The sequence below is a fragment of the Centroberyx affinis genome, unplaced genomic scaffold (assembly GCF_046629955.1).
Source record: "Centroberyx affinis isolate AG114_WGS23_722 - 3 ecotype Tasmania unplaced genomic scaffold, CSIRO-AGI_Caff_v1 ptg003169l_1, whole genome shotgun sequence".
NCBI lineage: Eukaryota > Metazoa > Chordata > Actinopteri > Beryciformes > Berycidae > Centroberyx > Centroberyx affinis.
Window position 1 is genome coordinate 30043 of NW_027281222.1, and position 14053 is coordinate 44095.

General features: G+C 43.1%; 1 protein-coding gene across 1 annotated transcript in view; it reads left to right on the top strand.

Moving 5' to 3' along the window:
* Positions 1-313: 313 nt before the first annotated feature.
* Positions 314-14053, top strand: part of LOC139659947 (netrin receptor UNC5C-like) — a 68345-nt gene continuing 54605 nt past the window's right edge. The window contains exons 1-3 of the mRNA XM_071537969.1: positions 314-354; positions 743-855; positions 10404-10634. Of these exons, the coding sequence (XP_071394070.1) occupies positions 314-354; positions 743-855; positions 10404-10634 (385 nt within the window). The remainder of the gene's footprint in view (positions 355-742; positions 856-10403; positions 10635-14053) is intronic.

Consider the following 14053-nt stretch of genomic DNA (forward strand, 5'->3'; position numbering starts at 1 on the left):
TCCTATTGAGCGTGTCAGATATACCTACTGATGAATGCAACACATTGTAATGATTAGCAGCACACCAGCAAGTTTCAAGAGTTTATATGTGTAATACTTTATAGTGGAGTATTTGATTATAATCTTAACTTTAGGAAAACATTGTCCTCCGTCCTTATTGTTGTCTTTCTCTGTGTCTGTGTATGTTTGGTATTCCAGTCCTTTGGCCTTTCCTGGGTGGCAGAACAGGGCTGCCCGCTGCTCTGGGCCAATTAGCCAAAGTAGAGGCACTGCATCATGCTATTGGGCACAGTGAGGGGTCAGAGAGTACGACATGTCTCCTCTGACAGGCACTGCTCCGCTCCATAGCCCATGGTCAGTGTGGGGTAGGGTGATGGCCCTGTCTGGCATTGGGCACCCAGGGGTGTGACGTGTGACAAGTGAACAGGCATGCCAGTTTGTGCAAAAAGGACCAGTCATTATGACAGCTAAAGTGAACTCAGGCAGGGGCTTCTGTATGCAGTGGATGCAATTGCTTTAAAACAGTGTTAAAGTGTTTGTGCATCAGTGAGTATATCTGTGTGTGTACTTGGCGGGTGGTGGATGGGCGAGAGGGCATGGGAGCATGACATATTCATATTGACACCTGTCACTGAGGCCATGAAGCAGAAAGGTAGCATCAAACCTGCATCAAGGCCCATAGTTAATTGGGCTTTATATTGGTATTCTCTGTGTTTGAACCCCTGTTGTATCTCTCTGGAAGGTGTTACGTCGGCCCCCCGGTGCTTCCTCGCTCCCCTCTCCCCTCTCGTCTTTCCCCTGGACTCTCTCTCACCCTGCTCACACAGCGATGTCGGTGCCGCACCGCACCACACCGTAAATTAGTCCCGGGTGGTGACATGGTGCTTGCTGGGTAATTTGGACAATGGGGCGTTTGACAGCTCACCCATCACAGCTACAGCGCCCCAGGGAGCCACTACTCCTCCTGAGCTTTTCTCTCTCCTCACACTCTCCTCTCCTCCCTCAGCACTGATGGAGTGACTCTCTAAGTAGCAGCATCATTCTCCAATCAACCACCAAAATGGCTTTTCATCCAGGAGGCAGAAATGGGAGGGGATGGGGGAGAGAATGGGAATATACAGGGAGAATGGAGCTAAAGTGGAGCTGCTGGAGACTGGAGTAGAAAAACAGGGAGAAATACTGTAGGAAATAAATAGATTAAAAGCACACCCATGTGAATAAGAATAGAGATAAAAGAGTGATTTCCGATAAAAGAGCATCTGTTCCTTTTCCATACATCTAAAAGCTTTTTATTGGTTATCTGAAGCTATCTATTACCCACCCCAGTAACTCACAACTAACCAATTCACACACACACAACACGCACTCACAACCCCCCCCCAAAACCCAGCTAAATGCTTTGTAACTGATGATAAATAGTTCCTGTGCACCAAAACAATGTGAAATTCCTTGGTCTGAGCTGAAGAGCTTATACATCCCTCTTTGAACATACCTACAAAGAATTTTATAGAAAACGTATAATGGCATTTTTCCATCTCTTGCTTTTTGTTCACAAGCTTTCTTTTTCTACTACTCAGTGACACTGTTTCCATGGCACCCTGGGAATTAATTTTTCATTTCTGCAGACTTAGATGTTAAATCCCATGGCAATAAGAATATAACGCATGGCCTTGCGCTATCTCCTGGTGCTAAATGTAGATTTTAACCAGTTGAATAGGTTTTTCATATCTTGACTGTACTTCCTTCAAACATTGCAGGTAGTTAATCAAGCATCTTTCTGTCCTCATTATGCCCAAGTGGGGCCCGTAATGACATGGAAGAGCAGCAGTGTCGATTTCCACCCCGCTTTGTCCTCCTGTCTCCGTCTGTGTGCCTTTTAGGAAGATCACTCAGCTATCTCTTTAGTTGTCACAAACACTCTCTATCGAATTCTCTCTCTCTCCCTCTCTCTCTCTCTCTCTCTCTCTCTGCCTCTCTCTGCCAGTCATGGACTAAATAAGGTCTATGTTCACTTCTGGTTAGCCCATTATCACACTGCAGTGACCTTGCCGTTGCTGGCACTGTGATGTGACTGGACAGACCGTGGCCAAGGCCTAGCATGACCCTGGCATCCACCAGCCGCCCCCCTGCCAGATTTCGGCCAGAGAGGGCGGAGTGAAGGTCAGGGTCAAGGACCAGAGCGAACGTGCAAACACCTTCTATCAGAAAGAGATGAAAGAGATGAGTGGTGCAAACAGCAGAAGAGTAAAAACCGCAAGAAAAATGGGGTTGTGCTCTGAGCTTGATTACACAACTTGCTGACCACTTTTATTGAGTAGATTTTCCTCGTTTCTGTGTACAGAATAACCTCAGGGCATCGGGGAGAGAGATGGAGGAAAGGGGAGAGAGGCAGAAGCAGGGAGAGGTTTATCTCCTCAATGTCCATTTCTCATTAGGTAGATTTTAAAATGCTTATCTCCAGGCCCACCACTCCACAGTACCACTCCTGCTCTCTGTTCAGCCGCCTGCTCACGCCTTACCGCAGTGGGCTAAATCAATTTGTGCAGATTCATTTTTCCAATTACATCATTTACCCTGGTAAAGATAAGACACATGAATTGGACTTCTCCAGAATGCCCCGATTGAATTATTCATTTGGTTTATTTGACTCGGTGTGTACACTCTCTCCAGGTCGTTGCGAGGCAGGCCTGTAATGGGATGACTAGGAGCTGTGAACTGATTGGACGGTGCCGCCTGTTAACAGCAGAGTTTTGGAGATTTTTCGTATGGTTTGCTTTTCTTGACTTCTCGCCCCCTCCTAGTCTGTGTGATGGCAGGACTTCCTAGAGATGAAATATGAGTGTGTTTAGCGCTCCTCAACAGAGAGGCCCAGATAGGACAAGACAGGGGAGGGGTCACTGGCCCCTAACACTAATCAATAAATACCTGCTGCAGCCAAGCGTTAGAGGGGCCCCGCAGACAAAGTGTGTAGACACATTAGTGTATACAGAGCATCGAGCTGGAAATAGACAGGAGAATGGAGGGAAGCCTGCACTCATTTGGTCTGTTTTGTTTAAGGTGAGCTTCTAAAGGATTCTGCATTTAAAACAATAGCCATACATATCGATTTGAGCCAGTGGGGTCTATGGGTCTTTACTTAATCCAATACTAACAAGTATTGACTGGTGAGAGCCTTTACCATTGATTTATGTTGACTCAATATAATGGGGAGGTGTGTTCCCAGCTCATTTATAGGTATATCTGATTGGCAGTCTATTTATCCTGCTTCAATTGACATAACAGCTGAGTGGTTTGTTATTCTGCTTGACCACTCAGCTGTAAACCACCTCACGTCCCTCCCCACTGTGGCATAGCAAAACATTGCTTAGTAAAACTCCCCGTTGTCCATCTCTCCAGCCCACCACTTATCATCCTCTCTCTGCATCTGGGAGAGAAACGGACAGACTGGACGACGACAAGGATGAGAGGAGAGAATTGAGGGAAAAGTGAATGGGAGAGGGCAAGGAAGGGATGAGAGGAGGGAGAATGTTAATAGGGATGGAGAGAAGAGGACGATTGGGAATAAACAGGAGAAATGAAGAGGGAAAAGATTTATGCCAGCGCTCATGCTTGTTCATGCTTGACTCTCCCCTGACGGAAGGGAAACATTGGCCCCGTTGATACAGTGCTTTCCTTGGGACAATAAATCTGCTTGAGCACAGATTGATAGAAAAGAGCTTATCTTGCACAGTGGTGTCAGAGCCCAGCATTCACTAGCTGTTATCACACACACAGGCAATATATGATATAAGAAATACAGTCTCACAAACAGCCCCACATACAGAAAGACAGGCATATAGTGTACTGAATATATACAGCATAATGCATATATCTTTATGAGACTATTTCTTATATGTATCGTATCGTATTGTTTTTTTTGGCAAACCAAAATAGATTTTCAGTTGAACATAAGTCAAACTGTATGCCGTAGAATACATTTTTTTCTTTCTTCAGATTGATGACTCAAGACAAATCCATTGCACATACTGGTTTTCATTTTCACATTGGTACATTCTGAATTTTATGCAAAACCTATTTTTCGCTGTTTCTCCCACAAAGCTCCCACAAAGGCGAAGACATGCAAACAGGATGTGAGGCATAATTCCTAAATGCTTGATGTTAAAGCAACCAAGCTGCTGTGAGGACATATTTGGCCTATGGGCTTGGACCCTGCTAATGGCCGCTTGTGGATATATTTTGATCTTTTTCTGCTGGGTTATGTTGGATGAATAGGATACAGTTTCCAAAAACAATGCTGACATTTCAGTGCCATAACTATGATCCAGATAGTGCCAACATTAACAGCCAAATACAACATAGATTCACAGAAAAGCTGCCTAATAATTTGTGTTCTCATCAGATAGTATTGTCTGTGTTCTGCCCATGTTTTTCACTTGCTTGAATAGTCTGGCAACTAACAATGATGATTATTTGTAAAAATGTTTACTTAAAAGTATAAAAAAAAACAGTGTAAATTTAGTAACAATGTAAATCGTGGGATTTGTTTGAGTTCATGTAGGCTAAAAGAGTTAATTGATATACTTGGATATAGGTAACGTGATGAAAGAGAACCTCTGAACAAAATATTTAATTCATGCATTGACTTACATACAGTTAGAAAATGACCAAGCTACTTCCTGGTATGTGGATGTACAGCCTACCAAACTCGAGTTGGTTGATGCTTGTTTGATTCTACCGTACTGCCTGGTGTACAAGCGCACATTGGATTTCTCTTGCAGGGCTTTCAGGCCTCTGCACTGCATAAACAGCACATGCCATGATTTCCCTAAGCACTGCGCATGGCAAAAAGCGTTACGCACACATGAATGTACAAAGAAAGAAAGAAAAAAGAAAGAAAGAAGCAAACAAACAAACAAACAAACAAACGCATGAAGGCACACACAGAGCCCGGCTTTTACAGAGGTGCTCCTCCTGCAGCACCTAATAACTGCACATGTTGCTGTAAGCCACTTGTCTGGTGATGGGAATTATTATTGTTCTGTTTGCCAGTAAGCTCCTCCACACTCTTGTGGAAAGCAATGTTATGATCTTGCTTCACTACATTACTATAAATGCTAGTTAAATGTACTGCTTTCAACTGTTGATTCTGACTCAAACAGGACTGTGAATCATGAAGAGTCCAGTCAGAGAGGAGCAGCTGAACTCATCCCAGCCTGCCTCTGGTCTGGATTTCTAATGTACTGTAGATGAGGCAGTCATCAGATCCAGTGTTCCCAATATACAATATAAGTCATTCATGTCAATATGATTCCTGTAAGATTAGCTGTATACTGATTCTGCAGCGGTAAGGAGTAACTAGTAGCTCTTCAGAGGGTATTAGCTTATTATCAAAGTATATTTGTGCTGCATTTACTGTACAGCACTGCACCTGGCCAGCCAGCACTCCTCTCTTACAGCTAGTCATCGTGCCCCTGTTGTGTCTTAGATTTACTGAGGTGATATTCCACCTCCTCACCTAGACCGCATTAAAGGAAAATATTGGCGATATAAGCCTGCAGGAGAAACAAGGCACATAGGAAACCCTGGCTAATTGGACAGATCAGTTGGATTTAGGCAATAAGCACGCTGTATACCAGAGAGGTTTGTCCTGTGTGAACCAACCCCATATGTTTGATGTAAGTTTGTGGTGTGTGTCTTGGGTGGGATGGGGTGGTTGTCTGCCTGCCTGTGTAGCAGTTTGTGTATTTATGGAAAGCTGAGGGTCGTTTTTTGATGTGAAAAGGCAAATGTATTTTGCCTGGCCTCTGTGTGTGCGTTTATATTAGAACCTGGGATATGTTTTATATCTGAGTGTGTACTTTAATATTGACCTGTCTTTCAATAACTTTCAGTGCTGAAGTGACTTGAGCATATTCAAGCTATCATAGGAAAATAGTGAAAACAAAATATACAAAAAACTTTTTTGTTCATGCCATTGATTTAACGTTGTTAAATGTTAAATCAATGGCATGAAATCAAAATGATTAAGATATTGTTTTATGCATTTAATTGGACAGTTTTTGTTGATTAACAGTATGATCATGCTAGCAAATGAATTTTAAGTGGCTTAATTTCCTCTTTTCTGATTGTTGTATAACAATTAACCAATATGAAACTTAGACAGTGAGGCAGAATTGAGGCAGGAACCAAAACATATGAGTAACAATCTATTTTCCATCATTAGGCAATATAAAATTGAGGCAGGTCTGTATATACTTTAGCATTTCACAAAATTAGGAAATGGAAAAAGTTTGGATAAATATTTGGTTGTTCACATTTAGTGCATAGAGCCTGACTCTCTGTCTCTCTGTCTCTCTCTCTCTCTCTCTCTCTCTCTCTCTCTCTCTCAAACACACACACACACACACACACACACACACACACACACACACAGATACCACTTAGCTGATAACAATTTTCTTGGAGTCAGACCATTATTTAGTTTTTAACTTTGGTCCGAAGTTAAAAACTTTTTTGTCTCACTTGCACCTCATTTTGAAGCAGCAGTTTAAAGTTTTGTGTATCTCACTGAACACTGCTTGTTGCTTTGACTTGACGTCTTCTGCATAGTTCATCTGCATAGAGTGCATACAACAGCACTCATGGCCGCCGCCCTGCTGGTTGGAGTACCATATAGCAACCGATAATAGAACATGGGAAAATCTAATTGAAAACGGCTCTAAAACTCATTTTACAGCTTGTTTTCAGTTCTGGCAGCTTTTGTGCTCACCAATTATGCTTTGCGGCCGGCCAAAAAAAACTCTATGCAGGAAAAACCCTGCCTGTCCCAGTGTTATGAGCCTGGTCTGGCTTTTATTTGGTCCTGTCCCAACTGTAACCAACCCTTCTTACTGCTCCACTCACACAGCCCTGGTGTCTACTCACCTAAGAGGGGCTGGCTGCTAAGAAGCTGACTCCTCTCACCCTGATATGCACACTCACTTCTGTATGAAATGAGCTATACTGTCCTTGGATTCATTCTAAGTATTCTTTTAAATTGCTTTTCTTGCAGAACATGCAGTACACTGTGGCTATTTAGATTCCACATTTATAACCTGATGCATTCGTTGACAATGAGACAAATTCATTCATTCATTCATTCATTCTATTTCTGGGGCAATATGCAGCCCATTTTTCTTCAAAACTTTTTTATAGTTGGGATGTGGAGCTGATATAAAATTCAGCTAATATTCAATTTGAGTCTTAAAATATTCAGTAATAAGACTTACAATATGAATTAGGAAAACTCACCCCAATTACAGAGCAAAATACAATTTGAATAAAAGTGCTGCGAGGACATATTTCATTAAAATTTAAACACTCAATATGGTGGCAATTTAGAAAATTTCTGATTAAAATCAAACCATAGAATTACAAATGCTTGGGAAAATCCATATTGCATATCAAACAGAGGAGGCATATGCTGTATTAATGTGCCTATTAAAGGAATATAATGACACTAAATAAGAGTGGAAGAATAACTTAGATTTCAAAGCATATTTCTTCAAACTGAAGAAGTGTTAGAGGATCAGATTAGTGAGTGTCTATGTGTAAACAGCTGTGTGTTTCCACCATAACCCCGTCACCTTGAACACAGGCATGCTGAGACCCCTGAACTATTTTATAATGAACCGTTTTCTATGATAGCCATTCTGCAGTGGTGAGAGTGATGACATCTTTCACTGTCTTCCTGATGCATATGAATGGAGGGAGAGAGACAGAGAAATAGGGAGGGGGAGCAGAGAAAAAGTCGTGTTTCTCTTTGAGCTTTGAGCTTCTTGTTGCTCAATATTCCATTCACCAGAGGGAGGGGGGAGGTAATGGGGGGTAGTGGGTGGGTGGGTGTGGGGGGGTGGGGGGGGTGATTGGTACGAGTCAGGGTCTTTCATTTTGTCATGTGGTTTCTTTTTTCATTTCTGGGCTGATTTTCACTGGAGGGCTAGTTCCATTCTCTTGAATTTATTATTTCTTGCACTGAGGAAGTTGATGAATTCGAATATCTGTAAGTGAGTTTGTGTGCGCTTGTGTGCATTAATGTGTGCGCGAGTGCATGTGTGTGTCTGTGTGTGTGTGTGTGTGAGTGTGTGTGAGTGAGTGTGTGTTTCTGTGTGTAAGGGAGCCATGCTTTCATGCCTGTTTCAGATCTCTCTGCCTCACAGTTCGACAGAGCGAGGGAGCCAGGAGGGAGGGAGAGATGGAGAGATAATGGGAATGCAGGGTGAAAGAAGGCTAACACAATCTTTAATGAGTTTCCTTGGCTGTCTTTGCCTGTTTCTGGGTCAGGGTCCCTGGGCGTGGGTGGACTGAGGACTATGGAGCAGAGCAGAACAGACTATGCCAAGGTCTGCAGGAACATATTTCTGCGTTAAAGAGTCATCACCTGCATAAACAGAGAAGCAAAAGCTCTAAAATTTTATTTCGTGTTTAGGCGGCAAGACATAAATTGGATCAAAAAAGCAAAGAGCTGTGCTCTTCATGATGCGTTATGACCCTTCATTACACACACACACACACACACACGCTCACACACACACACGTGCCGAAGGGAGGTCACTCTTAAAAGGTCAGAGGTCACTGGAGCTTTTACTGCCTCTACTCAATTAGCAGCAGATTAGGAGCTGAGGAAAGAGAGGGGCAAATTTGAACTCATTCTGATGAAAAGCAGTTACTCTCCTGGACACACACACACACACACACACACACACACACACACACACACATACACACAAACATACACATATATACTGCAAGAGCACACACCAGACATACACACATTTTTATACACCCGCCCACACATACATTTTCATAAGCAAGTGAACATAGTACACAGAAAATCCCTCCTCCCCCACGGTGAGGATGGCTTTGGTCATTTTTCTGATGGAGTCTCCCCACCCCTTTTATTTCCTAGCGATCAACTTCAATCTGTGGCAGGTATGGATGGAAGAAGAGATAACATTAGAGAGACATCACGGGGGAGATATGCCCCAAGCCAAGGCATTATTTACTGCTCCCACAGCATCTAGGAGACAACCTCTGTCAGACAACAAGGCTCCAGCGTGTCCACACAGGGGAGGGAGACGGGAGATAGAAGGACATGGAGGAATTACTGATGGACTGATAAACTCTTTTGTTATCTGAATGGCCTGCCTTCCTATTTCTGTCCTCCTGTGTTCTGTTTCTGTCTGTCTGCCCACCTCCATTTAGTTGTCTCAATCTCTGTCTGTCTGGCTTAATGTCTGTCTCTCCTTCTCTCTCTCTCTCTCTCTCTCTCTCTCTCTCTCTCTCTCTCTCTCTCTCTCTCTCTCTCTCTCTTTCTCTCTCTCGCCTCACCTTCTGTTTCCCACTGTATCTCTGTCTCTATTACTCTTGGTTCTTTCTTTCACACTTGTGAATAATTGATGTCTACCGGTTCGATGGTAAGAATAGAACAGTTCTGGAGGTGACAAATGGGGTGGCGAATAGGCTTCATCCTCCTCTCTTCAAAGAGTTAGAAAGTTAACTGTGCTTGCTTGTGGGCGTGTATGCCCATTCATTTGTGTGCTTGTGATCTTTTGCCTCTGTGAGCATTTGTGTGTACATATGTGTGTGCGTGTGCGTGTGTGTCTGTTTGTGTGTGTGTGTGTGTATGTGTGTGTGTGTGTGTGTGTGTGTGTGCGCGTATGCTCACAGTTGTGTGTATGTGATTTAAGACAGGGAGATGAAAGGGAGTTGTAATTACAGGGAAGCGTATCTGTCTACTGCAGAAGTATCCGAGGAATGGCACAAACTGGGCCAAAAGCCTGAGGTCATTAGATCTGCTGCATGTGTGTGTGCATGCGTGTCTGTGTGTGTATTTTAGTGTGAGAGAGAGAGAGAGAGACAGAGAGAGAGAGAGAGAGAGAGAGAGAGAGGGAGTATGGGAGACAGAGAGAGATCAGCTTATAACTTCAGCTCCTCAGAGTCAACCTCTGAACTCTGCTTCTCATTATTGGCTTCCCCTCTCTCTCGTTTCTCAGCAGTAGCTGGCTGTGGTTAGACCAAGTAGGGCCCGGTTTCTGTAAATCCATCCTGCCTTACTGCCCGAGAGGAATCCCAGAATTTCCTGAGCTCTAAAATACACTTGTGTAAACATTCCAAAATATCAAATGATAGGGATTTCACTGTGTGCTATGCGAATGGATAATCCCATGAAAAGACCTTGGTTATAATACACTGTCCCACTGTCTCTTGTCTGCTTTCCTTTCTCTCCCAACCCATCCTTCCCTTCTCTCTATATATTTCTGGGACTTTCTGTCTCTATTCTCAACTTCTCTCTCCCTTTTTTTATTTCTTCTGTTTCTCTCTCTCCCCCTGCTTCCATCTTGTTGCCATCTCTCTCTTCCCAGTTGACGATGACTTCCTGGGACTCGGCGAGCTGCCGGAAACCTTCCCTTCGGACCCCCCGGAGCCGCTGCCCGTGTTCCTGATGGAGCCAGAGGAGGCCTACATAGTGAAGAACAAGCCGGTCAACCTGTACTGTAAGGCCACGCCCGCCACCCAGATCTACTTCAAGTGCAACAGTGAGTGGGTTCACCAGAAGGAACATACTGTGGAGGAGAGGGTTGACGAGAACTCAGGTCAGTGACTGAATTAGCTATGTACACATTCAAGAAGTGTGCACCCACACACACACACACACACACACACACACACACACACACAAGATAAGAGTCATTGGACCACAGCTGCTTATCTGCTTACCAGCCTTACTTACACAAAGCACAAAGCACTGAGAGAGGAGGAATCACATGTATTTACATACATGCGCGCACGGACACAACCACACACACACACACACAAACACACACACACACACACACACACACACACACACACACTAGTCTAGTAAGGTTACATGCATGGGATTACCCCCTTGTTTTGAAAAAATAAATCGAGATCATGAATTATTCAAGAAATTATTTTCTGATTTTATGCCCCTTTCCACTTTCCCTGAAAAAATAAACCCATACACGGTCATAATAAGGATGGGGCTTCTTCTTTACATAGACATTTATTCCATACTTAACAAAGGCCCAAAGGATTGGCTGGTTGACAAGAGCAAAAAGCTCAGTAGTGTCACAGGATTGGCTGTCATTGTGAATAGAGACCGTTCATCATTAGGACTGAATAATAAATAATGATTCATTTCTCCATCTCACTGTCTCAGACTTTCCCTGTTCCTTTCCCTCTCTACTCTGGGAGAGTGCAAATGCGGTTATAACCTGTGTTATGCAAGCAGACAGGATCAGTGTGAGGCAAACTTTGGTCTGGCAAGAGAGCAAGGCCAGCCGAATATGCTTGATCATAAAGTGGTGACATCCCCATACATGCAGGAAAGTCCTGGCTCAGAGCATCTGGACCTAGGCAGGTTTTTCCTTTCTGTTGGCTGTAGCTCTGTGGGATACTAGAACTGCCACTTGTGTGGTGTGTGTGTATGTCTTGGTGTGTTTGTGTATGTGTATGCATGTCTGTGTGTGTGTGTGTTTCTCTGCGCGTCTGTGAGCATCGAGAGGCTGAAGTGAAGCTCCAGCAGCTGTTTCTAACAGAATTCAGCCCCTGCAGGCACCAGAGCCATTACACACAACAACCCAGCACTGATTGGCTGCATTCAGCTGCCGTACTTGGAAATTGAGTTCTTTCTGTTGCCCACAGGTACCAATCACACCACATTTACCCTTTTTATCCTACTGCTTTGCCACACACATCTGCACGCTCACACACAGGCACACTGACAGTTGCACGCTCACTTTAATGTGAACATTTAAGCACACAGGCATGCACACACATATGCACACACACACACAAGGATTATAATAGGCACACTAAGAATTGGAAAGCATTCTCCCTTGCATTTTGTGCCTGAGACACTAAGCTAACAGCACACACAGAGCATGAATGAACTTTCAAAACCTCAGCATTACAGAAACAGCAACCTGCACAGATACAAAAGGAGTGTTGCTAAACAACATAAATTCCAAACAACTTCCAAAAACCTTTCTTGTTTGACCTACTGTACTTTAAGAGGAGGGGCACTGAGTTGTTTTATAGCGGTTCTGAGGATGTGTTTTGTAGCTTTGACTACGGAAAAGAAGAGATTAAAAGGTAGCAGTAGCTCTTAGCCTTAATGTCAGAAGGTTTTGTGCTAAAAGCATCAACATGGAAAACATCCCACACATCATGCACACACCTACTCTACAGAGCTGCATCCAGAGGCTATCTACTGCATATACTGTATATTCATTCATGTGTGCACATGCACCACACACACACACACACACACACACACACACACACACACACACACACACACACACACACACACCACTAGAGCCCACTGCTTGTGTGTTGCCTCTCTCTGCCCACTCTATTCCTCTCTAATTTCCCCAGATTGACAGAAAAGGAACCCAGATAGAAACTGGCCTGCCTGGTCAATACTACTGATAGTACAGCCGGAGGAAATATGATCTGATACTCTCTCTCACTCTCTTTCTCTCTCTCTCTCTCTCTCTCTCTCTCTCTCTCTCTCTCTCTCTCTCTCTCCTTCATGTTGGAGAGAAACGCATATGAACGTATGAGAGATGGTGAGATTAGGAGAGTGAGAGAGAGACAGACAGAAACTGGGAGTGATGGTGTTCATTCTAGACAGCAGGCTCCATCCATGGCTTCTTTATCCAGATCTGTTTGATGCACTCATAGTGATATGGAGACACTGAAACTGGGCTGCTATTCAGCATAAGTCTAAACCCACTTTTGAACTGTTGTGCAGTTTAATTGAACCATTCATCATGGCGATCATGCCAAGCTTAAGTCATTATATGACAAATGCATTTCTATTGGAACAAGGAGATTCCACTGCACATCAGCTTCTTTGGAAGAAACCAGGCATTCAGGTGCCTCTCAGGCGCAGGACATGACAACAAAAATGAATTCACTGGAGCACACAGACAGTTTGGCCCTTTATTGAAGGTGCAATGATTAACGTTTCAATGTTACTGCATGGTCATCAGAAGTAATCACGTAATCGCGTAATCACTATCGACAACACAATTTTCAGTTTTTGTAACTCAACGCATTGTAATTTGAAAAAAAAAAAAATCATAATTCAAAAAAATACAAGTGACACAAAAAATATCACAAACGTGTAAAACTGATTACCACTTGAAGTGGTGTAATCGGTTGTAATCAGGAGAATACATTCAGAAAATAATAGACCATTTCACTGCATGTGATTATCCTTTGAACAGCAGCTATTTACCACAATAAAATGACAGGGAACAGACACGTTTGTAAAAAATTGATGATTTTTATTGTTGACAGAATGAATGTCTTGTCACCTGAGGTAAATACTTGTCATTAAAAGTTCAATTCATAAAAGTTCAATGTATCTTGGTGGCTCAGTGGTCTAAGGCATGTATCATGTAACCATGACCTCCTGGTTTTGAATCTGACTCAGGACCTTTTATGCATGTCATCCTCTCTTTCCCAATTTTTCTTGTCTCTCTCTCTACTTTGAACTATCTAATAAAGGCAAAAATGCAAAAATACAATCTTTAAAGTTCAATTATGAAGCAGCTGGAAACAAGATTTATTCAAGATGTGACCATGAACCACCTTGATATGAACTGAGACCTGTTCTGCTCATAGATTCAGATCAGGAGATCAGGATTCAGATCGAGAGTTCAAAGTGTTACTTAACAGGAGGTAAGGAATGGAAAGTTGGTGGGGAGGAACAAGGCATCTTGCTTGGCAATTTTTAACAAAGGGTCTTCCCTTTTTTGTGTGGTATTAAAAATATTGATCATTTTAAATATCAAAGGCCAGTGAACAGTTAGCTTTAGATACTCAACCCTCATCTGAACACTGTAGTATTTACCTCCTAGTGTTGAGGGCAGGTTACGGTCTCCTGTGAGCAGAGGGGCATTGATCTGAGCAAACGAGCAGCAAATTAATTATAAGTAGGCGCAGCTAGCGTAATACACACTGGAGACAGCTTGTC